The 24,515-nt window shown below is 40.9% G+C and overlaps 2 protein-coding genes and 1 long non-coding RNA gene across 6 annotated transcripts; 2 read left to right on the top strand and 1 right to left on the bottom strand.

Moving 5' to 3' along the window:
* The first annotated feature begins 887 nt into the window (after positions 1-887).
* On the top strand, positions 888-2,230 carry LOC133925991 (uncharacterized). The gene is made up of 2 exons (XR_009911043.1): positions 888-1,026; positions 2,027-2,230. It is a non-coding gene; the product is annotated as an uncharacterized LOC133925991 (long non-coding RNA).
* Positions 2,231-3,784: 1,554 nt separating this feature from the next.
* LOC133927198 (protein JASON-like) lies at positions 3,785-6,801 on the top strand. Of its 4 annotated transcripts, XM_062373552.1 has the most exons (8): positions 3,786-4,040; positions 4,125-4,179; positions 4,282-4,358; positions 4,930-5,090; positions 5,188-5,705; positions 5,787-5,974; positions 6,063-6,145; positions 6,320-6,801. In XM_062373552.1, exons 1-8 carry the CDS (start codon positions 3,912-3,914, stop codon positions 6,366-6,368), a joined length of 1,260 nt encoding a protein of 419 aa, XP_062229536.1. In that variant the 5' UTR covers positions 3,786-3,911; the 3' UTR covers positions 6,369-6,801. The 4 variants fall into 4 exon arrangements, with proteins under 4 accessions (XP_062229535.1, XP_062229536.1, XP_062229534.1 ...); XM_062373551.1 differs by having other exon boundaries at positions 3,785-4,040; positions 4,288-4,358; positions 5,188-5,974; XM_062373550.1 differs by having other exon boundaries at positions 5,188-5,974.
* Positions 6,802-6,815: 14 nt separating this feature from the next.
* Positions 6,816-15,442, bottom strand: LOC133927197 (molybdenum cofactor sulfurase). Its single transcript, XM_062373549.1, has 22 exons — positions 14,990-15,442; positions 14,712-14,810; positions 14,553-14,611; positions 14,019-14,179; positions 13,271-13,446; positions 12,327-12,447; positions 12,090-12,192; positions 11,966-12,011; positions 11,721-11,759; positions 11,477-11,633; positions 11,299-11,401; positions 11,005-11,121; positions 10,496-10,573; positions 10,288-10,389; positions 10,098-10,191; positions 9,888-9,998; positions 9,687-9,751; positions 9,150-9,298; positions 8,628-8,860; positions 8,113-8,243; positions 7,359-7,469; positions 6,816-7,295 (listed from the first exon to the last, which is right to left on the bottom strand). Exons 1-22 carry the CDS (start codon positions 15,099-15,101, stop codon positions 7,179-7,181), a joined length of 2,484 nt encoding a protein of 827 aa, XP_062229533.1. The 5' UTR covers positions 15,102-15,442; the 3' UTR covers positions 6,816-7,178.
* Positions 15,443-24,515: the final 9,073 nt, after the last annotated feature.

Raw genomic sequence — 24,515 nt, 5'->3', positions numbered from 1 at the left:
ACGGAGGATGTAGATAACGTGTTAATAAAGTCAAGCAAAGGGGATGCCGATGCAAGTGACAAGGCGGCCCGAGGGATCTGGAGCAAGAGAGACTTACCGGCAGTCATCGCAAAATAGAGGACACACGTCATCATCGGAGCACTTACTTCAGGTGTAAGCAAGTGACGGCTAGTCACGCTTTGAGAAGCGTGCTAGGATTTCGCGATTAGGCCTTAAAACTGTGGTTGGACTAGAGGAGTACGTGGCACCATCACGAAGCTTGCGTCGAGGTGAACCTAAGTCGTAAAGGCACCACGACCGTCCGATGAATGGAGAAAAAAATAGGCTAAAATGTCATTGGTGGTAGGTAGAAGTGTACTACCAGAAAAGAGTATTTTGGAAAAAAGTTAGAAAATTTGTGAGTCAAGTTTTCTAGGTCTACAAATAGAAGAGTATGACTATAGGAGAGGATGAACCAGCCATTTGAGCCCATTATGCCACCCATATGAGAGCATTTTACTAGGGTTTTAGTGGAGAGGAGAATGAGTGCTTAGCCTATGTAATATGTGATAATTTTGAGAGGAAAATCTTTGTAATCAGCCTAAAATAGGGCTAGGATCACCTTTGACTCCGCCTGACCTCCTTGAACGTCCGACACCAAACACTCGCTTAGCCCAATCACTCACCATCGATCGCCAAGTTGCATCTGTTACCTCCAGTTAGTTTATAATCAAAATGCTCAAACTAAGCTAAAGTAATATAAAACTTGATAAAACAAATCGATAATCTTATCAATCACTCATCATATATAAATCAAGACACATTTCAATTTGATTTCTCGTTGTCCACCATCCTCACCGCAAAGGGCACTACCGTCGCTGTTGTATCCTTCCCCGATAGCGGTGGAGGCAAAGGCAGCAACGGGTTCCTCATCCACCGTGTCCTCCTGCTCACCACGCACGGCACAATCCCCTCGGCTGCCACGGTGGGTGCCGCTGACGTCTGGCTTAGCCACGGCTGACTTCTAGTTCGCCTGGTGCCGCAGAGGTAAGAGATCCCACTGCCATTTCTTAGCTCCCTTGTTTAACTTCCGCTCGGCATTGTTTGGATGGGCAATGCGACGTCAAGAGATTAAATTTTTTGGGGCCATGGGCAATCTCTTGATGTTGCAATGCGGTAAGAAAAGATTAGATTTTGGTGACGAAATATGCAGTGGTTTCGGCAATTTCTTTGTTCCGCACTAATACTTGGAATTGTTCAATGTCGCACTTTGACCCTGATGTAAAACTGTAAGAGACGAAGAACTAAAGCTTGTTTGTCCAATGATTGCCTTTCTATTTCTGTACAAGCTGGCATAAATTCTATTCAATTTTAGATTGCTGATTGGCTAATGGGTACATAAGAATCTGTGGAGGTAATATCTGCTGAAAGTGGTGCTTGGATCTATTTATTCACTTGTGGTAGGTCAGTGTTGTTCCATATTTTGATAGAATCCGCATGGTGGCATATATTAATCTGAACTGGCAGTCAATTACAAGTTGGATCAATAAAATTTGAGACTTTCAGTACTTATTGAGCTGATGATCAGTTATCATATATTTTCATTCTGAAGACTTAAACTATCAAAGGGTTGATGCATTCTGAAGACTATCATATATTTTCGGTTATCATATTTTCAGTTATTATATATTGAACTGTAAAAATTATATATCAGTTGGTGTAAAGAGATGCAGAACTTGTGAACTTGTGATCTTATGAACTTGTGACCTGCTAGTTACCTGCGAGTGTCTTTTGTTAATGCTGTTATGAAACAACCTAAAAGAACTTATGAACTTATGATATTGGATTCATATGAATTTGTGAACTTGAGAACTAGTGATAGTGAGTCCATCTGAATTTTACTGTTGTGCTGATTTTACTGCTGAAGCTCCTTTGTTGCATGTATGAAAGACCAAACTATTTTGATTCAGCCTCATGTGGACCAGCTGTGGAAATGAAAGAAAAAACTTGAATGAGCATCATATGAACCCGCTATTGTTCTCTGCAGGTTGTTTTCTTTCCAGGTTGTGGCATGGAGGCAAATGAGCTTGCACTGATGATTATACTTCGCTTAGGAATGGATACCATGAGAATGCAACTTAAACCATGTTTTAATGTTTAGCTGTAATGCTGTTTCGTTGTTTTGAGCCTGTGACTTTTTTGAGAACTACTCTGAAATACAGACCTCATGTGGACCATGCCACTTTCGTGAGTCATGCCACTTTCCTTTCCCCTGAAGATACATTGACTTCAAATTCAAAATTCCTGAATGTTTAGTTGTAATACTGCATGATGCAGGCTTGTAGCTAACTTCTGGGCGCATTTCAGTTGCACCAGTATGCAGATTATAGGTGCAAGTTTTGAACAAAATCATAAGTTGTTCAATCTGAGGATGATGTACGCAAGATCTTTTTTCCTTTTTGACATGGCTACTGAGAACGGAAGATTTCCAAAGGAGGTGTAAGTTTTGATCCCGGAGGTTGTACAACTCCATGCTTTGGTTCGGACCTCTGTCATTTGTAGCTTCTTCATCGTGAAAGAGAACAGAAACAAGAGAACTTGAAAGGAGGTAACTTCACCATAAAGAAGAGAACATATGATCTTATCTGCACAGATTAATCAATCAAACACAAGCTTGTGCGAGATCGTCTTATCCAATATAACTAATCAAACAGAAATAAATATCATACTATATAAATAACCAAACATTTAGACTTTACCAATCTATCTATAACCATCTTATCCATATGAACCATCCTATATAGGTACGAGCTGATACATGCATTTAAACACACCCTTACTTCCTTTTCTTACTGTAAACTTTTATGTGGCACGGTACCGTGGTAGAGATCAAGTTCGCGTCGAATGTGGTAAGTTTTTTTTTTTTTTAAAAAGAAACGCTCCGCAAGATCTTCTGTATCAAACAGTAAATATTGCACGTACTAAATGTGAATAATCTGAAGCTACTTTTTTTTAAGACGGTACATAGGGATATACTTCACATCCATATCACACGCATACGTGTACATATCCATACATACTAGTAATATCTGGTATATAAAAACATGTAGTATCACTGAATACACATGTGTATCCTAACCTAATCGGAACTCACGCCGGGTGCTACTGGGAAAAAAAACCTCGACGAGACGCACAACACCATCACACCAAGCCAACGGAACCATCGTTCGGTTCTCAATAATCTGAAGCTACTGAATGGATTTTGGATGCGCTCTGCTGCCTGGGCTGCATCGATTTCTCTCCAAGCTCCTTGCTCTCGGTCGGCCGGTGAACACTCTAAGCCGAAGCAATCACAGCCCAGCCCATCAACAACAAACCGCCTCGCTCGCTCCGAATTTTTTCTAATTTTTAAATAAAAGAATACAAATATATGCGTACATCTTAAAAATTGTAAATTTAGACTTATATCACCTATAGGGATCCTGAAAATTGCAAATATATACACTGTAATGAGTCTGAAATTTGTCTTTCTTGTTTGTTATGGTATAAGTAATTGTTTGAGTTGAATATTTTTAAAGAGCTAGATGATAGTATTTTTTATATCATAGATTTTTTCATGACTATTTTAAAATTTGAAAGCATTAAATTGTAATATTTTTTTATTTTTAAATTCAACGTCTCTGGGAAGAACGCCATGGAACATGTATTTACAATTTTTTGATTTAAAAAATATAAAAATGAAAAGTTTCCGCTCGCTCCGCTCTCCCTGTCGCTGTGAGCTGCTGCTCCCACGCCTCAGACAGTCGGACTCGCACATTTCAAACACTCGCACTCGCGGACTCGTCCTCTCCTCTCCCTTCGTCCCTCGATCCCCCCACGCCAAGCGAACCCTAGGCCCCGCCGGAGCCGCTCGGCGACGGCGTTCCGCCGCGATGTGCCGGTGCGCGGCGGCCATCGCGAGGGCGGTGGTGGCGTTCCTCGACGCCGTCCTCGTGGCCTGCTTCCTCTCCTGCTTCCGCACCCGGCCCCGCCCCGGCTCTGGCTCCGGCTCCAGCCGCCGCGTAAGAGAAACCCCCAGCCCTCCCGCTTCCATCGCGTTGATCCGTTTGGATCGAGACGTTGATCCTTCTGGTGGCTTCGTGTAGGATGCGCTCGTGCACAGGGATCGGGTCGGGGAGGTGCTTTGGGATGACGAGCAAGGTGGTGGTTTTTATTTGATTATTTTGTTTTTTTGGATCGGATTTGTGGTGAGGTTTTGGTTAATCTGGGTGTTATGTGCGTGTCGCTGTTGTATTATGGAAGGTTTAGGAAGGAGTGGAAGATTTTGTGAGGATTTGGCTGATGGTGGCGGCATTGATGAGAAGGAGCTTAGACGCGAGGTATGCGCGCCAGACTACTGCTATATGGTTTTTTTATATTGCTGAAGTGGGATGAGATTGTGGTGCCGTTTCAGCTTGTGGTGTCTACTGTCACATTATAGTTCTAGGTTGATCATCCGATTGTTTGTGTAATATTTAGCTTTCGACGAACTACATGATCAGTGATTATGCTGTACAGTATTGTTGTAGTAATAAGGTTTGTCCTATAAGAAAGGGTTTTTAAGTGCTGTGTAGTCCGTAACTTATAAGTGATTTTGTTTTTTTTTTTAAAGGAGATCGGGTTGTCAGCATTGTACTTGCTGATAATACATTTTATGTTCTAAGCTTTGTTCATATGGCTGACCAAATTTTCCATCCTAATTAATTCAAAAGTTTGCTAATGCTATTTCTTTCTACGTGTATTGTCTGTGCTAATTTTCATCATCTGTGTTCTTTCCATGTCTTTTTTTTCATTTTTGTTTGTTTTATTTTACACTTTGTGAAAGATATTAATTGTCAATACATACTCTAAGCAATACAATGTTCGATATCTTCTAAGTTGAATTTTCATGGCACTCTTAACTCTACCCAGGCAAATTACCTCAAGTTATGTGGCACTATATCTGAAATCCCAACTGAACTTCGAAATGAGTCACATGAAATCAATTTGGAAGATACTAATGAGTTTAATATGCCCACCAATGCAACAGCGACAAACTGTATATCACTATTTGAAGCTAATTCATCTGAAGGGTAAGAACTAAGAACTGCCCTCATATTTATAAGTGTCTGAAATACTTTTGCATTATCATGAGATTATAAAAATAACACCTCCTGTTATACCATGCAGCTGCAGATGTGAGGAGCATCACACTATGAGGCCTGATCTAAACATTGAAAATACTCATTCATCTTTCTTGGAGAAGTCCCCGTTTCAGAACATCAATCACAAGCTGTTTGAACGCAGTGGTTCACCCTTTCCAACTCCTTTGGTGCTCAAGGATGATGTGGAGACCCCTGGAACAATTTATACTTCACATAGAGGGGCTTCTATGTCTGGAAAGCGTGTGCGGACCCGGAAACAATTTATCTATCCTGTTCTGAGACCCATTGAGAACAAACTTCAGCAGATGGAACTGACAGAAGATTCTTCACCACTGGCATCATTCAATCCTCCAAAAAAGAGAAACTTAGGAGCAGATTCTATCAAGAAGCCACAGCAGTCATCTTCAACTTCAGTGGCTAAACCAGGATTGTCCAAATCTCCATCATTTTCTTCTCCTGATATTAATGCTTCATGCCAAGTAAAAGAAACACTCTCTCTGGAGGAGTCCAAGTGTCAGATTGGCAGCGTAGAGCTATTGGATGGTGGAGAACTGTCAAAATTCAACTCAGATGAAAAGCATGCTGCATTGAGTCTGTCTCACTGGTTGAAATCTTCATTCACAGATGTTGGGAATCAATGTGCTGTCAAGTGTGCAGCAGGGGACCAATCGTATGATGAGTGCAGCCTTTTAGCCGAGAGACCTGCCTTCATTGCTTCTGATCTGAACTGGGATGTTGAGAATCCTACTCCTATGTTGCCCAAGACATGGGATGGCAATGGTATTCCAAATACAACCGCCAGATACAAGGAGGTATGCATTTATCACGTTTATCTCATGCTTTTTTTTCAAACACGTGGTATATGCGCTTTTGTTCTAAATATAACTGTTGTACTTGTAGGATCAGGTGGTCAGCTGGCACGCCACGCCTTTTGAGGAAAGACTGCTGAAGGTTTTATCTGACGAGGAACGTTGCCCTCCAAGGTCATTTTCTGCTTATCCATTCACCAAAACACTCCTTGTCTACTGGCATGCATTGAACTTAACCTGAACCTAATTTGTTTATCCAACTTTTCTCATGCACCATGGCACCCTGCTACTTACTACTGAACCCGCTGGACATGTTACTAATGGTATAATATCATGTACTGAACGCAGGAAAGTTGTCCGTGGGCAGATGTTCCATCATGAGGAGAAAGCTGAATAGCGAGTGGTGATCAGATTGCAGCCCAACTGTTGTTGAACCTGTCGGCGACCTCTGAAGCTAACCTCTGCGCCGTATGCAAGTCACTGAGCTTTTGCCTGTTTCTGTGGGTGTGATGCTGCGTACAAATGGTATAGGCTATGGTTGCTATGAACATCAGCTGCTGAAAGATACCTAGAATCTAGGATAGCTTTCCGTAGCTCCCCTTTCGTGAGCCCCCTTGGTGATACAGCACCGTTGAAGCTGGGGAAAACTCCGTTTGACTGTTCACAAGCACACCCTGCTGTTGCCTCGGCGTACCGCGAGTGAAAACGTCATCGCCAAAGCACTGTAGAGGTAGAGCAGGCTTAGACGCTTGAGCATGTCCTTTCTTGCTCTTCCTAGTTACTTGTCAAGTTCAATTCTCCAACCATTATGAGCCTGGTTCTTTTTTCTCTGAAGTCAGTAATATAGAGCAAGACACAATCTCAGACCGTATTTTCGTATATTCAGTTCTGTACCAAGGGTACAACATGCAAATACCGCTGGTACATTGTTATTTCACGCTGCAAGCAAAGACTGGTACCGAGGAACTACCAAATCGGAACCATTTCTGACTATACATATCTCTTCTTCCCTTTTCTTTTCTTTTTTTTTTTTTTTTGGTCTGAACACATGCCTCACGCCCTTATGTGTTACATACAGGCATGAAAAACAAAAATATTACATACATGGTATATCTGAAAATCTCTCTATTTTTACGTATTTGGAACAACTGTTACCCATCCGCTTCTGATGCAAGTAAAACTGCTGGGTTCATAGTTGTACACAAAGTCATTCTGTCGATGTATACACCTGCTGGCCTGTTTGGAGCCATCTCTCTGCAACGGTATCATCATCTCCTTCCATGCCGTCTTCATAGTTCAACAGGACGCCAAACAAAATCTTACCCTGCCCGCATGAAAAAAATGTTAGATAAGAGAAAAATTAAGATGAGCTAGCACATGAACCCACCTTTTGTCGTCTATACGATGCTAAAGTTGCCAGTGGTTCCTTTGACTTCATCACCTGCCCTGAATTCTGATATATGTTGATCATCTGACAACGGTTGCATCCTCCCATGGACTGCACATGGGCAGTTGCGGAAAATAAAACAAGTAATTCAGCAATCAGCAAACGAGCCAAATATGTCTGAAAATCTGGTCTTAGGAGTATCTACGAAGGAGATGGCTCTTTTGTGGTTTTACTATTGGCAAAATTAGCTCTTGGGCACCATCATTTACCGAGACACACAGCAAAATCGATATTTTCTTGATACACCCTGGAAAATAGTGGTCATTTCTAGAGCATGTTGTGCTGATTAAAATTTTATTATTTTGATATTTAGGAGAAAAATGAGTGTAAACTGTCCTACTGCCCTTAGAATCAACTGAGTCCACCTGTTAGTGCCCTCCCCCATCACTTATCATCTATTTCTCACTCCTCTTCTCTCTGTCAATTTAGGAGAAAGATGAGCGTAGGACTTTTCACCCTCCTATCCTAAATTTTGCAATGATAATATTTTAATCGGGCGAGTGTGATCTGGCAAATCAGCATTATTTTTACAGCATACATCAGCGAATTATTGACTTTGTAGTGTGTCTCCACAAATGTGTCCAGAAGCTAATTTTGCCTTTACTATTGTCACCTTAATAACTCGTGAGCCACACAATGATCAAAGTCTCTTCTGAGTTCTGACAATGAAAACTGAAGGGTAAAAGGCACTTACAGTAAAAGAGGCCTCCCCGATGTGAAGCCTTTTCCAGTTATCCTCATTGTATGGTGTTGATCCAGAGATAACAATGTTTGGACGAAATCTCATTGCATCAACAACCACCTGCTGCTTACCATTTCCATTACCTGGAAAGTGTGTAACTGCAATGTTAGTTGTCCTAATAAGGTTATCCAAAAAAATGGTGTGCAACTAAAAAAATGAGATCCAACCTAGGAGGAACTAGGTGATTTTACATTAAGATGAAATAGGCACCTAAATTCGAGTCGAAGAGGACTTGAACCTGAGTGGTGGGGGTGTACACCCACATCTCACCCCCCACCAACTGAGCTAGGCTCGGTATGCAAATACACATTATGTACTGATTATGTCAAGATATCTGCATCTCAAGACCTATATTGGTTGGTTCTAGGAGTAATCAGAGGCATATTGGTCCTTTTGCAGTAAAACAGAGAACAGAATAGAGGATTTTTTTTCTTTTTTGAGGGAAAAGGAGGAACAAAGTTGCATACTTGAACTTAGCCGGCTGTTGAGGTCAGAGATGCTCTCTTCGGATATTAGAAGCAGTTGTCCTTCATTGACAAAACTAAGTTTGCTTCGAGTGTCCCTACATAGGCGATCTCTCCTGCCAGTAATTGTGCAGGAACGGTACTTGGAGCTTGAGCATCTCATAAAGGTACAAGGGCGTCCAATAGCTTCACTGAACCAGGTGTTTACCTTGTCATCGTAACTTTGTACCTCATACCTGAAGCAATTTGCCTGTCATTGTTGTGCACTATAAATCTGAAGCTATCTGTAAAACTAGATACTAGGTAGAATATCACCAAATAAAAGCAGGATAAATAAACACAAGGCCAATTGCTGTAGGAACTAGAACCCTGAAACGTTCACCCACTATTTTTATTTGGTTGACATTCTTTCAGTCAAAGTACGAACAGTAATGCATGAAGAAAAGGAAGATGGTGGAACAGATGAATGTGAAAGCTGATATTGTCATAGCACAGCTGAACATGTACACAATTATATGATCATACCTTTGACCATATACATCTACTTCTGCACTTAGATGAGTCAAATTCTCTAGAAGAGAGATTTGTAATTTATCCTTGCATTTTGGCGACTCTATGAAGAGTTTCCCAAGTTCCAGGTCAATCAATGTGCAGATAGAGCTCAAATCTGGCACCTGAGTTAGATGAAATTCAACTAACATAAGAAGCAAGCCCTCAATACATATTTGATAAATTATGCAGTTCTTCATTAAGAAATGAATTTATGTTGCTCTGTTCATGTCTAGGGTGCAAAGCCTGTATTTGACTCTTTGTCTTATGCTAACTGTTTTGCTGGAGAGAATAAGGCATCTAGCAAATAAAAGAAAGACAGCAGCGCAACCATATAAAAAAGTACATATTTTAGGCCACCCCAAACTATTTTGCACAAATTAGTGGGTGGTTGCAAATCACGCCCTAACTTTGATTTGAAAGTTGCCTTCATGTTTTGGGAGAACATAGAACCACCACCCAGATTTATAAGTTTAACAGACACGGGCAAAAAAAAAAGAATAATTCGGTTACCTTCTTTTGTGTCAAAATTTCACCACCTAATCCTTGGAGAAGCCATTCTCTATCATATTTTAAACCTAAGTAAAACAAAGGTAACGTATTTTATGAAGTGCATACATAATGCCACCAAAAAGTGCATATATAATGCCACCAAAATAACTGTAGCCAAAGCTACATGAGAAAGAAAAATGAAGCTAAAAAGTTGATGCATACCACCAGTTGTCAGTGGCCAACCCTGCACACTAAATCCTTGGCAAGATTTCACAGGATAAATAGTTATGGATTTTAAGCGGATATCTGAAACAGCTTGTTGGCTCCAACCATCTGCAATCAAAAAGTATGAATCAAACTGTTAAATGAGTAAAAAAAATGGTAATAGCTATATACCACTGGCTTCATATTGGAAGGCAATTATGAGATTACCTATTAAATTAAGAGTATTCATATTCAACATGTAGCCATTGTTCAATTCTATTGCTTTGGACACAAAAGATGACTGCAGGAACTTCAGAAATTCCTAGAAAAAAGAAAGAAAGAGAGTTATGAGATTAGTGATAACAGCTTAGAGATGATCTTGCACGTAATTGGCCAGTCAGAAGAAATATAGGCTCACCTCTGCTTCTTCATATGTGGACATATAGCCAAATGATATCCTGACAGCACCGGTTGGTTTTCCATTTATTATGTCATTATCATCCCAACAAACATGCCCAGCCTGACATGTAGGTAACACATTTGCTTTATTTAGATGCAAAACATTTTAAGGTAATAACATTATTGTCGTTGTTGTTGTCTTGACCAGATAAGGTTGTCTGGTGTACCTCAAAATTAGAAACTAGATCTGAGTGCGACAAGCCAAGATACTTAGCACAAGCACCAGGGTTACAGAAGCAGCCCGTCTGTAAACAGCAGAGGAACGAATTCAGCCAAGGTTGGGGAAGCAAGTGAAATAGTCTGTGTTAACTGGACAGAAGTTACTGATCTTAGACCATATGATTGTCAGATAAGGTCAGACATGCATAAATGTGCACAGCCCAAGTATCATACTTAATATATATCACCCATGTTTGTCACATATGGTTTGCGCAAAACATGTACCTGAGACTTGTTCATAAATCTAAAAGTGCTGATGCTGAATAAAATGCTTATTCTTGACTAAGCCCGTGAAAAAATAGTATTTATAAGAAAATGGGTCAGATTCTCAAACTGGAACCATGATTCCTGCAAGTCTAATTATCATGTGAAACATAGGTAAAAGGTCATCATACACACTCCATTACACATGCTAAAGTACAGAGAGGAAAAGTGAAGAACTCGATTCTGCCCTTACACGCAAATGAATCCCTGACAAGGAGGCAAGCTTCTCCACCTCACGGTATCCAAACCAGGTGCCATCTTCTCTTTTCAAATTGAATGTGATTGTAGGACCCATCTTCAGATCTTTCACCTAAAACATAAGTCCATTAAAAAACGAAGACTTAACAGATTTCAAATGAGAAGTCCAGAACATCTTCGTGATGTGTAGCTCTTTTATTGAGTGTGATCATTCACTAGATGTAGAAGAAAAGCAAAAAATCGCAACAGTAATTATTGAGAAGATAGCAAAGTGACTTGGTAATTGTACCTTAGAAGCTTGTTGTCCATAGATTATGCAAACATTTTTCTCATTGCTGTGCTTCAAGTCCAGCATTTTCTTTCTCACGTAAGTAGCAAGAGATGCAGTATGCCTACAAGAGAATAAATGTTTTCAGAAATGCATCATAGACAGAATATTAGGCCCAGACACTATCGCTGATAGATACCGCGCAATAGCTGAGACAGTTAGCATATCAATCATCTTAAACCCATATCGAAGAGAAGATATGCTCAAGAATGAGATTGTTCCATCCTCAAGGACTTGTTCAATGCTCTTTCTTCTCTGAACGAAATCGATGTCAGCAATTGAAGCAGCTACCGTTCCTAGAATGTCATAACAATTCCAAAAGGTAGTTAAGAACTAGGACAGAAAAAAAATAAAACATCAAAATTAAGAAGGGCATTACGAACCTCCACTGAAGTATGTTTTGTTTAGCAAACTAGCAGCCTCTGTTACACAATGAAAAATAGGGAAGAATTCATTAGAAAACTCGATGCTTTCTTGGGAAGAGGATCGTCAGCAACTATGCAATGATTGTTGTAGAAATTTAATTTATCTTATCTTTTAGAATGTATCTTATAGCCTATGGTATGAGAAAATAGAAGGAAGGGAAAAGCCATAATGGTAAGATGATGTGATACTCCTTGTTGCATACCATTTTTTACAATTAGGGCACCAAGACCAGTTGGATAGCCAAATATCTGCAAGTTTGCCAAAGGATAGCAGTTGGTGACATCTCTAGAACCAGGATTTTCAAAACAATAATAGTTGTGGGTTACCTTATAGAATGAACAGACAACAAAATCAGCAGGATACACAGTTAAATTTGGTGGTTCATTTGTACATCCTTTTGCAGCATCTATCAGGACCAACCACTGACCCCTGCAATTCATGCACTTAATAAGCATGCCAAAGACACTGGAGTCCCAGGAAAAGAGGGTGATGACTCTGCTATACAAGTTCAGTTACTTGTCCAAAACATGGCCTTATATACTTATATTTATCAAATATCTTACTGTTGCTGTGATGGGAAACCCATAAATCTTCCTTCCTTGATGAACTTGACCAAGCTGAGATTTAATTTGTGTCCTGAGAAATTGCACTCTGAAGGGAATGCAAATAGATTTAAATTGTTTCCTACATCACAGAGAGAGAAAATTATCACACCAACATAGCCATAGATATTCAGTTAGATGAGAGAGGAACTTCAATTCTGCATTTGTCTTGTTATGTTCTGTGGTTCAGTAGCATTTTACTCCCTCCAGTCACAAATATTGAAGCTTTGGACAATGACACGGTCTCCAATATGTAGCTTTGACCACTCATTTATATTAGAATATATTTATCTAATCCAATTAATCTATGATATTATGAAAGTGTTTTTCAAGATAAATCGACATGTGATTTTCATGTTTCCAAACCAAATATTTTAAAAGTTACTGATAATCAAAGTTTCAAAAGTTTGATGAGAACCTCCAAAACGTCAAATATTCGAGACTGGAGGGAGTATAATACAAACACTTACCTTTTGGCTAAGGTATGTACAAACTGGCTGATGGGAGCCAGTACTAACCAAAAACAACAGTTTACTGTAGTAAAGTAAGTACTATAAAAGTCAATCTGAAAACGGGATATTTACGCTCAAGATTTCAAGTTATCCATCTGCGTTCCATATTGCATGGTACAATAGTACTTCCACCTAATCAGTAAGCACGGTAATTAACCAAATATACAAATTCCTTAACAAAAGATCCCTCAAATGCTGATACATATGTTGCAGTTGGCTTGATGAAAGTCAATTCAATTCTTTACAAAATATAATTCCTAGCCCATTGATCAAGAATCATAATCCAACACATAAAATTGTATTTGACAAACGATAGATCCTAGATGTCATTCAACCATGATGTCAATAGGATGTCACAACTGGAGAAACACATTAAGTCAATAAGGGGCTTACCTGAAATAGCTGTCGGGCTTCCACTCTGGTAATTGTGCAAAAGCACATCATCACCTCTTCTTTGGTTTGAGTGTCTTGAGATCTTAAACAAACTATCACTTCCATGGTTCATTGATGGATGAACAGCCTCTGTAACATCAACTGCCAATACGTTGGCCCCTTTGCTTAGAGCATATCTATAAATATATTAAGGACACACAACTCTACAGGATACCCTGCATCAATGTGCATTTTGACACCCTATATCAATATGAATTTCTCAACTTCAGATATATGGCATGTTTGGTAGAGCTCCAGCTCCAAGAATTTTTGGAATTGGTCATCTTTAGCTCCAGAAATTCTTGGAGCTAAAACTGTGGACACATTGAGGGTCTTTGGTTGAGGCATCTTGTTTTTATTTTAAATTGAAAACAGATATTTAAACCACTTTATTTTATACTACAAACTCTAAATCCTACATGGATCCCAAAGTTAGAGCTCTGCCAAACATAGTCATAGACTGCCAAGAAAAGAGCTCAGTTCCATAAATTTTAATTTGAAAGCTTAACAGAGCCTACTGATGAAGGGAATTGAAAAGGAAAGAATTTGTGTTGCCGTATAACTGAGGGCATCAAAATGTCAAACTATGTAGTAAAAGAAAAGCTATACCAGATAGAATCATTGCAGCTTGTGCTTGCACATGATATATGCGTTAGCTAGTCGATAAATAGAGTTGTAATCAGTGAGCATATTTTCCATGGTAGGATACTCCCTTATCCCAAGCACACTATTATGATTTTCCATTGTGTACATGTAACAGCTGTCTCTACTCCATGGAAAACATTCACCAACAAGTTTCAGAGCTGCTGTCGCCCCAGAGGTAAATATACATTTGTAGTCTCTTGGAGATGCATTAAAGTATTTTAGGACCTGTGAAGATAAAGTTTGCATCATAAGCAAGAAAGAACTGGTTGCAACTTCTCTCAAGTGCACACAATGGAGTAAGATGTTCACACCAATTTACATGAAGTTGAGTATTTCTATTTTAGACCATAGGCTAAATTAGACATGACAATAGCTACATTTTGAGCATAAAATGAATAAGGACGCCAATAACCAACGCTAGCTTTCTTTACATAGGAACTGTGGGCCTGTGGCAATGCCCGTTGGTTTTAAAAAGGGTTCTTAGCATAGACTGTAAATAATAATACCTTGATCTTGATGCAAACTAAATACATCAATTCTGTAATTAAAAACACAATCCTAATAAGTCACAAGTCTGAAAAATTATAATATGCAATACCTGATGCCGCGCAGAAGTAACAAGGTCGCTTGTGGCCATGCTTGAATCGCTCTGACTATCTAACACACATGTCAAAGAACACAAACCCAGAAAACTCACACTATCGAGAAGAACAAAACAAAGTCTCTTCAGGCATAGGTGCTCCAAGTTTAAGGATACGAGGATTCCCATAGACATTCGACATAAGGTCTTTGGCGACATCCGCCATCTGTGACTCCGAGTACAGCGTAGCACCGGCATGGTCCAGGTACACCATCCCTGCTCCTCAAAATCAAGATGGCATTAGAAGCTGCAAACTTTATCCGCAAACCATACCAGACACACAAGTGAAGCTCATGTTGCAAAATTGGCATCACTCCCCAACAACAAAGCTCAAACTTTTCCCAACACAACAGTGTCTGATTCGCGTATGAATTGAGAAGGTCTCGAATCAGCACCTTCCAGCCGCTTGAACTCGGTGGCGCGCATCTCGTCGATGCCCCTGGGCGCGTCCGGGTAGCCGTAGTCCCTGCCGAACTGCTCCAAGAACTCCGCTTTGCTCTGCTCCATCTCTGCCCCCCCCCCCCACCTTATCTCTCTTCCGCCACTCCACAACCGAATCCTCACCTCAAATCGCAATCTCAACTGAACTGGCAGGAGCAGTTCTTAACTTCTTATTGCCCCAGGGATCAGGTGCTAGTGGAGCTGGTGGTGGACGATCGAATCGGTTTTCCTGATTGGTCGGGATCGTGTTGCAGTTTCTCCACTCGTGCTGGACGATGCGGAGTGGGACACGAAAGTCGGAGGCGTGTGCTGGAGTCTGGAGAGGCCCGCGGGCGGGCAGTCGATGCTACGTAATGGCTCACGGCTCACGCACGATTTGACGCCCCCACGGTCAATGGAGCCACGAAGCTTCTGCAAGCGTCAACAATGGCGTGAGGAATCGAAGGACCGGTGTTCCTCTGCCCGGGCCGGGCCGGGCCTAGCTGGGCCGCAACTGTGGCAAGTGCTAGTGTGTGCCGGGCCCAAAACATGGAACCATCATGCACCCACAATTCCTATATATGGGTCAGCCGAGTGGGAGCATGAGCCCGGTCTGCTTTGAGATTCATGCGCATAGGAAACACATAGATGTGATTCTCTCTTCCTCCTCTCGCCCTTTTAAGCTCGTTCGAGCTTGACGCTATCGCTCGAGCTCATCCTCGCGATTAGGGTTAAAGTTCGGGGTTATGATAGGGTCTCCTCTCCCCCCAATGGCTTTAGAGGAAAGGTCGACCTGGCGATGGGCGGTGTAGTGTGCCTTCGCCGATGAAGACAACTATGGTGTGGAGGTGGTCAGAGAAGTAGCAGAGAGGGATCGGGGAAGAAACAGAGAGAAGGTTGGAGACAGAATTTCTTTCTTCTTATTTGTCCTGCAAATTCGTGATGGCTACATAATCTATACCATCCTCAGTACACACGTGCCAAAAGAGACGTACATGCCCCTGACTTTAACTTGATGCAGCCACTAGCTAGTTAATCATTCAATTCACGTTACAACCGGCTCATTTGGCCCAAAGACAACACACTCCACACGACACATAAGACCACACTCTGCTGACATCGTTGAAGCAGACAGCATGCCCATTGCCGCTAGCGTTGTGGTGACGTCACCGCGCCCTTCAGAGCTAGCTTGCCCCCCAAGCTAACGCAGTTGGAAAACAGGCTTTGAGGACTTCGTAGTCTTCCCAGGTAGAAAAAGATAGAGATAGCGAACTCCACTTGATTTGAACCTGCAATTGAGCCGTATTCCCTTTCTTCACCAGGCGATGGTCAAGAATTTCTTCCAGCACCCGTATCAATCACAGATAAATCCACAACAGTAGGTAAAGTAGTGAAGAGTGGTGAATGATCTAGGACATGAGGTTTGAGTTGTGAGACATGAAACACATGATGTACCTAACTAGTGCTGGCAACAAGAGGCAATAAGCTGATGTGCCAACTCGAGCTATAATTTCATAGGGTCCATAATACATGTAAGCAAGCTTTGGATATGGACGATTGACCACAGATGACTGGGCATATGGTTGCAGCTTTAAGTAAACCTTCTCACCAACTTGGAACTATCATGGGCTCCTCTTCTTATTAGCATGATGCTTAATTTAGAGCTGAACCTTCTGCCACTAAGCTCTGAGCAGTATGGAATACGTCTCTTTCTTTGATCAAATCTGTAACCTCATCATTGAGTGAGATCTGGTACCATACCATAATTGGGTTTAGCACCGTATAATGCTTTGAATGGATAACAATTCAGATATGTGTGAAATGTTGTGTTGTACCAAAACTCGGCAAGAGACAACCATTGAAACCATTTCTTTGGAGTTTCATATACAGCACACCTAAGGTACATCTCCAAGCACTAATTGACCATTTCAATCTGGCCATCTGTTTGAAGATGATATGCAGTACTCATAGTCAAGGTGTTGTTCCATGCTTTGAAGAGTTCTTTCCAAAAGGTGCTTGTGAAAACCTTATCCCTGACATATACAATGGATCGAGGAATACCATGTAATTTGACAATGTTATGGATGAACACTTTAGCAACACTGATTGTTGTATATGGATGGCGTAGAGCTATAAAGTGGGAATACTTGGTGAAACGGTCCACAACAACTAGAATGATTGAATACCCTTCTGAGACAGGAAGGCCTTCAATAAAATCAAGAGAGATGTCCTGCCAGACACCTTGGGGTTATTTGCAGTTGCTGAAGTAAGCCAGGGGTTTTATAATTTTCATGTTTAGCTTGTTGGCATATATTGCATTGTTGGACATAATTGAGTACATCATTTTTCATGCTAGTCCACACAAACAGTTTTTTCACTCTTTGATAAGTAGCATGTGTTCCAGAATGACCAATAATAGGAGAAGAGTGAAAAGTATGGATGAGTTTTGTGTGCAAACCTGAATTGGAGCCTACTTAGATCGTGTCTTTGTGTCTAATGACACCTTCTTGTAGAGAATATCCATCTGGTGAAAGACTTGTTAGTGCTAATTGGGTCAGCAGATGTTGAGCATGAGGATCTGTAACATATGAGTTCATAACTTCTTGAAGTCATTGTGGTTGGACCACAAAAATAGATTGTGTTGTCAATAGATGGCCCACTCTAGAGAGTGCATATGCTGCTATGTGTGTCAATGACTTTCTTGTACTAAAATTTGAATTGAAGTCCCACCAATTTAGTTATTGATTTTCTTTGCAAATATGATGTAAGGTGCTGGTATGTGAGATAGCACAAACTTTTGTGGTCAATTTTAATAACAAATGGGCCTCTTTACAGATATGATCTCCATTTGTCCACAACCATCATAATGGCTAAAGTTTCTTTCTCATAAATGGAAAGGTTTCTGTTAGTGACTCCTAAGGCTTTTCTATAGTAAGCAATTAATTGGGTGATTATCTTGACTTAGCACTGCTCCAATTCCTATATCACATGCATCTGTCTCAATGGTGAATGATTTTTTGAAAGTCTGGCAATGCTAACACAGGAGTTTGGCACATGGCCTATTTCAATTTGTCAATGGCATGCTGTGCTTCCTCATTCCATTAGAACTACTTCTTTTGTAACAATATTGTTAATGGTTTAACCAAAATCATAGAGCCCTTCACAATTTTTTTGTAGTAGCTAGTAAGACCTAAAAAAACCCTCAGTTCAGTAACAGATGTGGGCACATGCCATTGTTTCATTGTTGCAACTTTCTGTGGGTTAGTTGCAACACCTTGTCCAGAGATGATATGTCCAAGATATTCTAATTGTGTTTGAACAAAAGAACATTTGCTTGCCTTGAGAAAGAATTGGCTGTCTTTGAGTAATTGAAATACCAATTCAAGATGTTACAGATGCTCCAACAGATTGTGGCTATAAACCAAAATGACATCTATGAAAACCAAGATAAATTTTCTAATATTTGATGAAAATATGGAATTAATCAAACATTGAAATGTGGAGGGAGCATTGGTCAAATCAAATGGCATAACTCTAAATTGAAACTGTCCATGATGTGTTTTAAATGTTGTTTTAGGCTCATCTATTTCTGTCATCCTAATCTAATGGAAACCAAATCTCATATCCAACTTAGAGAATAATGTGCAGCCAGGTAATTCATCTAGAAGCTCATCAACAATTGGTAAAGGAAACTTACTTTTCACTATAATATAGTTTAGTTTCCTATAGTCAACACAAAAACGCCAGCCGCCATCTTTTCTCTTGACAAGAAGGACTAAAGAGGCAAAAGGGCTCATACTGTATACAATGGTCCTAGCTTGTAACATGGCAGTAACTTGGTGATCTATTTCATCTTTTTGTAAGGGAGAGTATCTATAGGGTCTGGAATTGACTGGTGCTGAATTTAGGAGTAGGTTAATACTGTTATCAAACATTCTATGTGGGGGTAGGGCAGATGGTTCAGTGAATACAGCAGCATGTTTATGAAGCAAGTGTTGAACCTCTAGTGGAGTGTATGTAAGGACTAAATCTGGAACTTTTTTCCGATAAGACGGTTGCCCAAAATTCATTCCCTTTTGACCATTTGAACAAGTTGTCCAATGTCATGGTTTGAAGTTCAGAATGAGTGTCAGGTAAAATTTCTTGCAATTTCACAGTTTCGCCCTTACAGTTGAATAGTACCCATTTATCTGACTAATGACATTGCATGAGACCCTACTGCTCAAACCAATCTATTCCTAAAATTGTATCATAACCTCCCATATCAAGTACTCTCATGTCATATTGAAAGGTATGGTTAGGAACCCACCAAGTGAAATTCTGAACCATGCTATTGCAGATCAATGTATCTCCATTAGCCACTTGGACATTAAGAGGTTGAATATGTTGCTGTTGACAACCCAGACATGTAACAAAAGAGTGATCCACAAAACTGTGTGAACTACCAGAATCTAACAATATTATCATGACATGGTTTCTTACAAGAGCTCTAATTTTGATCATTTTTGTACTGTCAGAACCGGCCAAGGCATGAACATACAGTTGAATGTCATATTCTTCATGTTGAGAAGTACTGACCAACATATCTAAAACTTCATCTGATAGAATTTTAGGAGATTCGTCTATGGATAGTGCTCTGACCTGGGCAAAAGATTGAGTAGAACATTTGTGGCCTTGCTCATATTTTTCACCACACTTGAAACACAATTCATTGGACTTTCTATACTCATGTAGCTGCTTGGCTTTCCATAAGTTGCCAGAAGTGGAAGTCTATTTACTGTCAGATTTGGACTGAATAGCTCTTGTTAGATCCAAACTTGAAGGGGAACTTATGTAATCGAGAGTGGATTGTTTCATGTACCAATGCTAACTGAATTGTAGTACTAACTGTATCAAGCAGCTACATTTCCACATAAGCATGCAGTTCATCCTTTAGAACAATGATGAATTGAGTGACTAATAATGTTTCACTTAAAGTTGGATCATAAATACGGATATGATACATCATTTGCTCAAACTGTCGTTTGTAGTCCTCCACTGAACCAGTCTAACGTAAAGATAGAAAGTCCATAAGCTTATTTATATGTGTATTGACTTCAAATTCAGCTATGATGGCTATGCAAAACTGGTTCCAATCAGAAAAGGGATTCAACAGTTTATATGATTGGTACCAATAAGCAACATTGTCAATAAGATGAGTACCCACTGTTGTGACCTTAAAACCCTTAGGGATTTGATATAAGAAGAAAAAAAGCCTGACACTTATCTACCCAAATCCTAGCATCAGTTGCATCAAACTTTGGGAAATCTAATTTGGGAATCCACTGTTTGCGATGTGCAAAATCGCCATGATCAGTAACAACAAAGTGTGACGATGGGTGATGGGAAGGTATCACCTGAGGTGTTGGAGGAGGAAAGGAGACTTGAGGTGGTGGTTGTGGTGAAGGCAGTGGTGGAAGACCGTTTGGGTGTGCACCGATGACACCTTCGCCTGGTTGTGGAGGAATCGTCAGGGGTGGAGGTACTCCGCCTTTCAGTGCACAAGAGATGAACATGTGAGCATGCTCTTGCTGAACTTGGCTGATGGTGAGCATGGAGAGATCAACCTTGGTCTGCAATTGATCCATTTGCGTTGCCTGGGTGCCGATCTTCGTATCCATCTCGGTGAATTGTTGCTGAACCTGATCTAGCACCTTGAGTTTCTTCGTGAGATAGTCTTCGAACGATTCCATCGCCATCAGCATGGGACGAACGGTAGAGTTAGACCGTGTCGAAGCCATGCGGACTCTCCTCTAAGCCGATTGGACCAGTCAAGATTTACAGCGCTCCGCTTGAAAGCAGTCGTAGACCGTTGGGGAATTACCAATCAAGGCCGAGTGAACACGAGAATCAGAGCCACATATCGTCAGAATCTGATACCATATGTAGTGTGTTGTTGCCGGTGAAGGATCGCCGGTGAAGACAACTACGGTGTGGAGGTGGTTGGAGAAGTAGCAGAGAGGGATCGGGGAAGAAACAGAGAGAAGGTTGGAGACGGAATTTCTTTCTTCTTACTTGTCCAGCAAGTTCGTGATGGCTATAGTATTTATACCATCCTCAGTACACACACGCTGGGAGAGACGTACACGCCCGGACTTTAACTCGACGTAGCCACTAGTTAGTTAATCATTCAATTCACGTTACAACCGGCTCATTTAACCCAAAGACACAACATACTCCACATGACACATTAGCCCACACTCTGTAGACAGCATTTCAGCGCTGAAGCAGACATCATGCCCATTGTCGTCAGCATTGCCGCGATAGGCGGGGATTTCGTTGGTTACGGATTGCGAAGGACCACCGGTGCAAAGGGTCAGGGAGGGGGCTTCTCGGCCTGAGAGGTTAGCAAAGGGCGGGGATGAGATGGCTACAACAAAGGGCGACACGGCGAGGTGGCGTGGGTTAAAGATGTCCAAATGGTCCGTGCCTACTGGGCCAGCCCGAAGCATGACACTGTAGGCACGGCCTAAGCACGGCCCAGCCTGAGGCTAAACGGGCTGTGCCTGGGCTGAGCGTGTGGCACGACGGGCCGGCACGGGCACTGCCTAGCCGGGTAGGTACGAGCACAGCCCAAACCGGCCCGGGCAAGCGGCGGCCCAGGAGGCACGGTCGGCCTGACACGACACGTGGCGGCACAGGCTGCATGGCCAGCCCGCAAAAGCCTGGCCCAGTCAGCACGCGGCAACACGACCGGCCCAGCTTGGCACAGCCCAACGGGCACACCTGGGCCGGCTATAGCCGTTATGCGTGGAACCGGCACATGGAGGCACACAAAGGGCACAGACGGCACACGGGGGAACACGGGTTTAACGGGTTAAACGGGCCTAGAACGGCCCGTTTAACCCATTAATTTGGTGTTTTTGAATTTTATAGCCATTCTGTGACCATTTGAACTCCAAAAAATTCAAAAAAATTGCAAAAATCACTATTTTTCACTTATAAATAGAGGATCACCCTGCCCTTCTATTGCACACCAGCAACGCCATTTGCTCTCTTGTTTCCTCCTCTCATTCTTGTCTCAAAGTTCTTGAGAATTAGCGATAATTTGACAAAATTAGTTTGAATTATTGCCAAAAATCCGAGCAATTACAAAACCATCATCCTGCTATCTTGATGTTGAAGAAATATTGGTGAATTTTTTGCATCGTTGTTCATTCATGTTTTATTATTAGTTTTATTAATTGATTATTTCTAACTCTGAATATTTGCAGTTTTTTAGTGTCATTCGACATTAATCATGGATGCCGGTGATCATGATCATAATACATCCACCAATCATGTTTTTTTCTCCAAGGACTCACAGGGAATTACGGCCCCTTTGATACCAGTGTTACAGGTGATGATGGACCCGATGGTGAACCTCCGGTTGGTTCACATGCAGGTGATGCAGCAGTATCTCAATCGTCAGGCTCTACAAGTGCACACGTAAGCACCGTCTCTAAAAGATCGAGAGCCGGTACTTCTGAAGTTTGGCAAGACTTTGAAAGGTTCTACAGAGAGGAAGATGGGATAAGTGTCAGGTATGCTAGGTGTTATATTTGCAAACATGAATTATCTATAAAGCCCTCATGTGGAACGGGATATTTGAAGAGGCACGCCACAACTTGCAAGTGAAAGAGTAGAGCAGCCATGAAGTAGACGGTGCTGCAGTACAACCTCGACGGCTCTGTTCGTCATTGGGAGTATGACTTTGCCAATGCTCGAAAAGAGTTATACCGCTTCATTGCAAGAGCGGATTTATCACTCAACATCGGTGAGTCTCCTGCATTTGAAGATTACATTAAGCAAGCTCATAACCCTAGGTTCACACATGTTTCTAGACAGACAACTATTAGGGATATGGTAAAATACTACAATGCGTGTCGTAGGAAGCTTAAAGAAATATTGCAAATATGTACATTTTCAGTTGCTTTGACCTCGGACATATGGGCAAGTAGGGCTAGAGAGGATTATCTTAGTGTTGTTGCTCATTTTGTTAATAATGATTGGGAATTAGAAAAGAGAATAATAGGTTTCAGGTTGATTGACAACGCTTATACTGGTGAAAATATTGCTTAAAAAATATCTCACGTAGTTGAAGACTTTGGTCTCACGAATTAAATATTTTCTGTCACTTTAGATAATGCTGGTGCAAACTCTAGAGCCATGGATATTCTTACTCTATTGTTTAGTACATATGCTGAATATTTCTTGTTACATCAACGATGTGCTTGTCATATTATCAATCTTCTAGTAAAATTTAGTACTTCCATTGTTAGCACGAGATTTGTTAACGGTTCTAGTATCTACAGTTTTTTCTGAGACTAACTTCAGTCTTACTGGAAAGATAATCGAAAAGAGAAGAACAAATCTCACAAGTGAGATGGTGAAAATACTCACCATAGTAAAAGACTGGGAACAAGCTGAAGCGCGAATGCAACACACTGCAGAGAACACTGAGCTTGAAGCTTCATTTGAAAATTTGTATCTGGATGTTGTTGACACTTGCGAACGTGTAATTTCCAATTTTTTGAGTTAGTTTGTACTCTTTTTTCCTTTGCTAGAATTTTTTTAATGAGGCAACCTATCAATAAAGCTTATTTTTAGAATTAATTATGTCTTCCTATTATTTTCTGATTTTTATGATTTTTTCTTTATTTTTTTCGAAAGCGACCCGAGACCCGCCACCCACCTCTCATCTTGGCCTATAAATAGCCACTATCCATCTATACTCTATACCAAACTCCCACTGATTCAAACTCCAAAGCCACTTGCCCACTTACAAATCAATTCTATTATTTCTATATTTCTAATTTTCCATTCATGGATCAATAAATGTTGTAATCTTTTTTCCTTATAGTATAAAGGTTTTCAACGAGTCAACTAATCAATAAAGCTTATTTTATTTATTTTCCATATTTTTTATTTTTTAGAATTTTATAACTATTATTTTTTTTTCTATTTTCGAAGTGCTACTAGACCGGCATAGCGCAACTGTGCCATTTGGGCCTCCCATGCTTTTGGGCCCATCGGGCCAGCCGTGGGCTGAGAGGGAGGCACACGGGCTGGCATGGTACAGCCCGTTACAATAGTCGGACTGTTCGGACCGTAGCCGTGCCGTGCTGAGCCGGGCCAGCCCGAACGTCCCATTTGGCCATCTCTGGCGTGGGTGCTATTGACCGCCTGTAGTGGAAATTTTTTAGAGAGGTGTAGAAAAAATTTCATATCCAATTTCTTAGAGAGGTGTAAGAAAAATTTCAGATCCAAATTATTGAAAAAAAATCAAAAAAAATTGCGGAGCAATCTCCTCGTTTAATACTCTAGGATTTTTTTTTTGGTTCAGAATTGAATAAAATCATGGAGAATTTGATCCAAATCTCCATATCCAAGCAGCCATTGATAGTATGTGCTTACATTGTGCCTATGTCATGGTTAGCCTATGCAAGCACCATCCGAGTTCCAATTAAGCAATCCTGGAGA

Source organism: Phragmites australis, chromosome 8 (assembly GCF_958298935.1).
Source record: "Phragmites australis chromosome 8, lpPhrAust1.1, whole genome shotgun sequence".
In the NCBI taxonomy this organism is placed as follows: domain Eukaryota; kingdom Viridiplantae; phylum Streptophyta; class Magnoliopsida; order Poales; family Poaceae; genus Phragmites; species Phragmites australis.
Note: the sequence above shows the minus strand (reverse complement) of the source record. Positions and strands in the feature narration are given on the sequence as shown.

What these genes read in the sequence shown, in the direction of transcription:
- LOC133927197 (XM_062373549.1), bottom strand. Translation starts at nt 15,101, where the DNA reads ATGGAGCAGAGCAAAGCGGAGTTCTTGGAGCAGTTCGGCAGGGACTAC. An exon ending in TTACTTCTGCGCGGCATCAG is followed by an intron (nt 14,180 to 14,552) that starts GTATTGCATATT and finishes TTATCTTCACAG; the next exon opens with GTCCTAAAATACTTTAATGC. An exon ending in AAATTTTGACACAAAAGAAG is followed by an intron (nt 9,299 to 9,686) that starts GTAACCGAATTA and finishes CATCTAACTCAG; the next exon opens with GTGCCAGATTTGAGCTCTAT.
- LOC133927198 (XM_062373550.1), top strand. Translation starts at nt 3,912, where the DNA reads ATGTGCCGGTGCGCGGCGGCCATCGCGAGGGCGGTGGTGGCGTTCCTC. An exon ending in GCTCCGGCTCCAGCCGCCGC is followed by an intron (nt 4,041 to 4,124) that starts GTAAGAGAAACC and finishes GGCTTCGTGTAG; the next exon opens with GATGCGCTCGTGCACAGGGA. An exon ending in GAAGCTAATTCATCTGAAGG is followed by an intron (nt 5,091 to 5,187) that starts GTAAGAACTAAG and finishes TATACCATGCAG; the next exon opens with CTGCAGATGTGAGGAGCATC.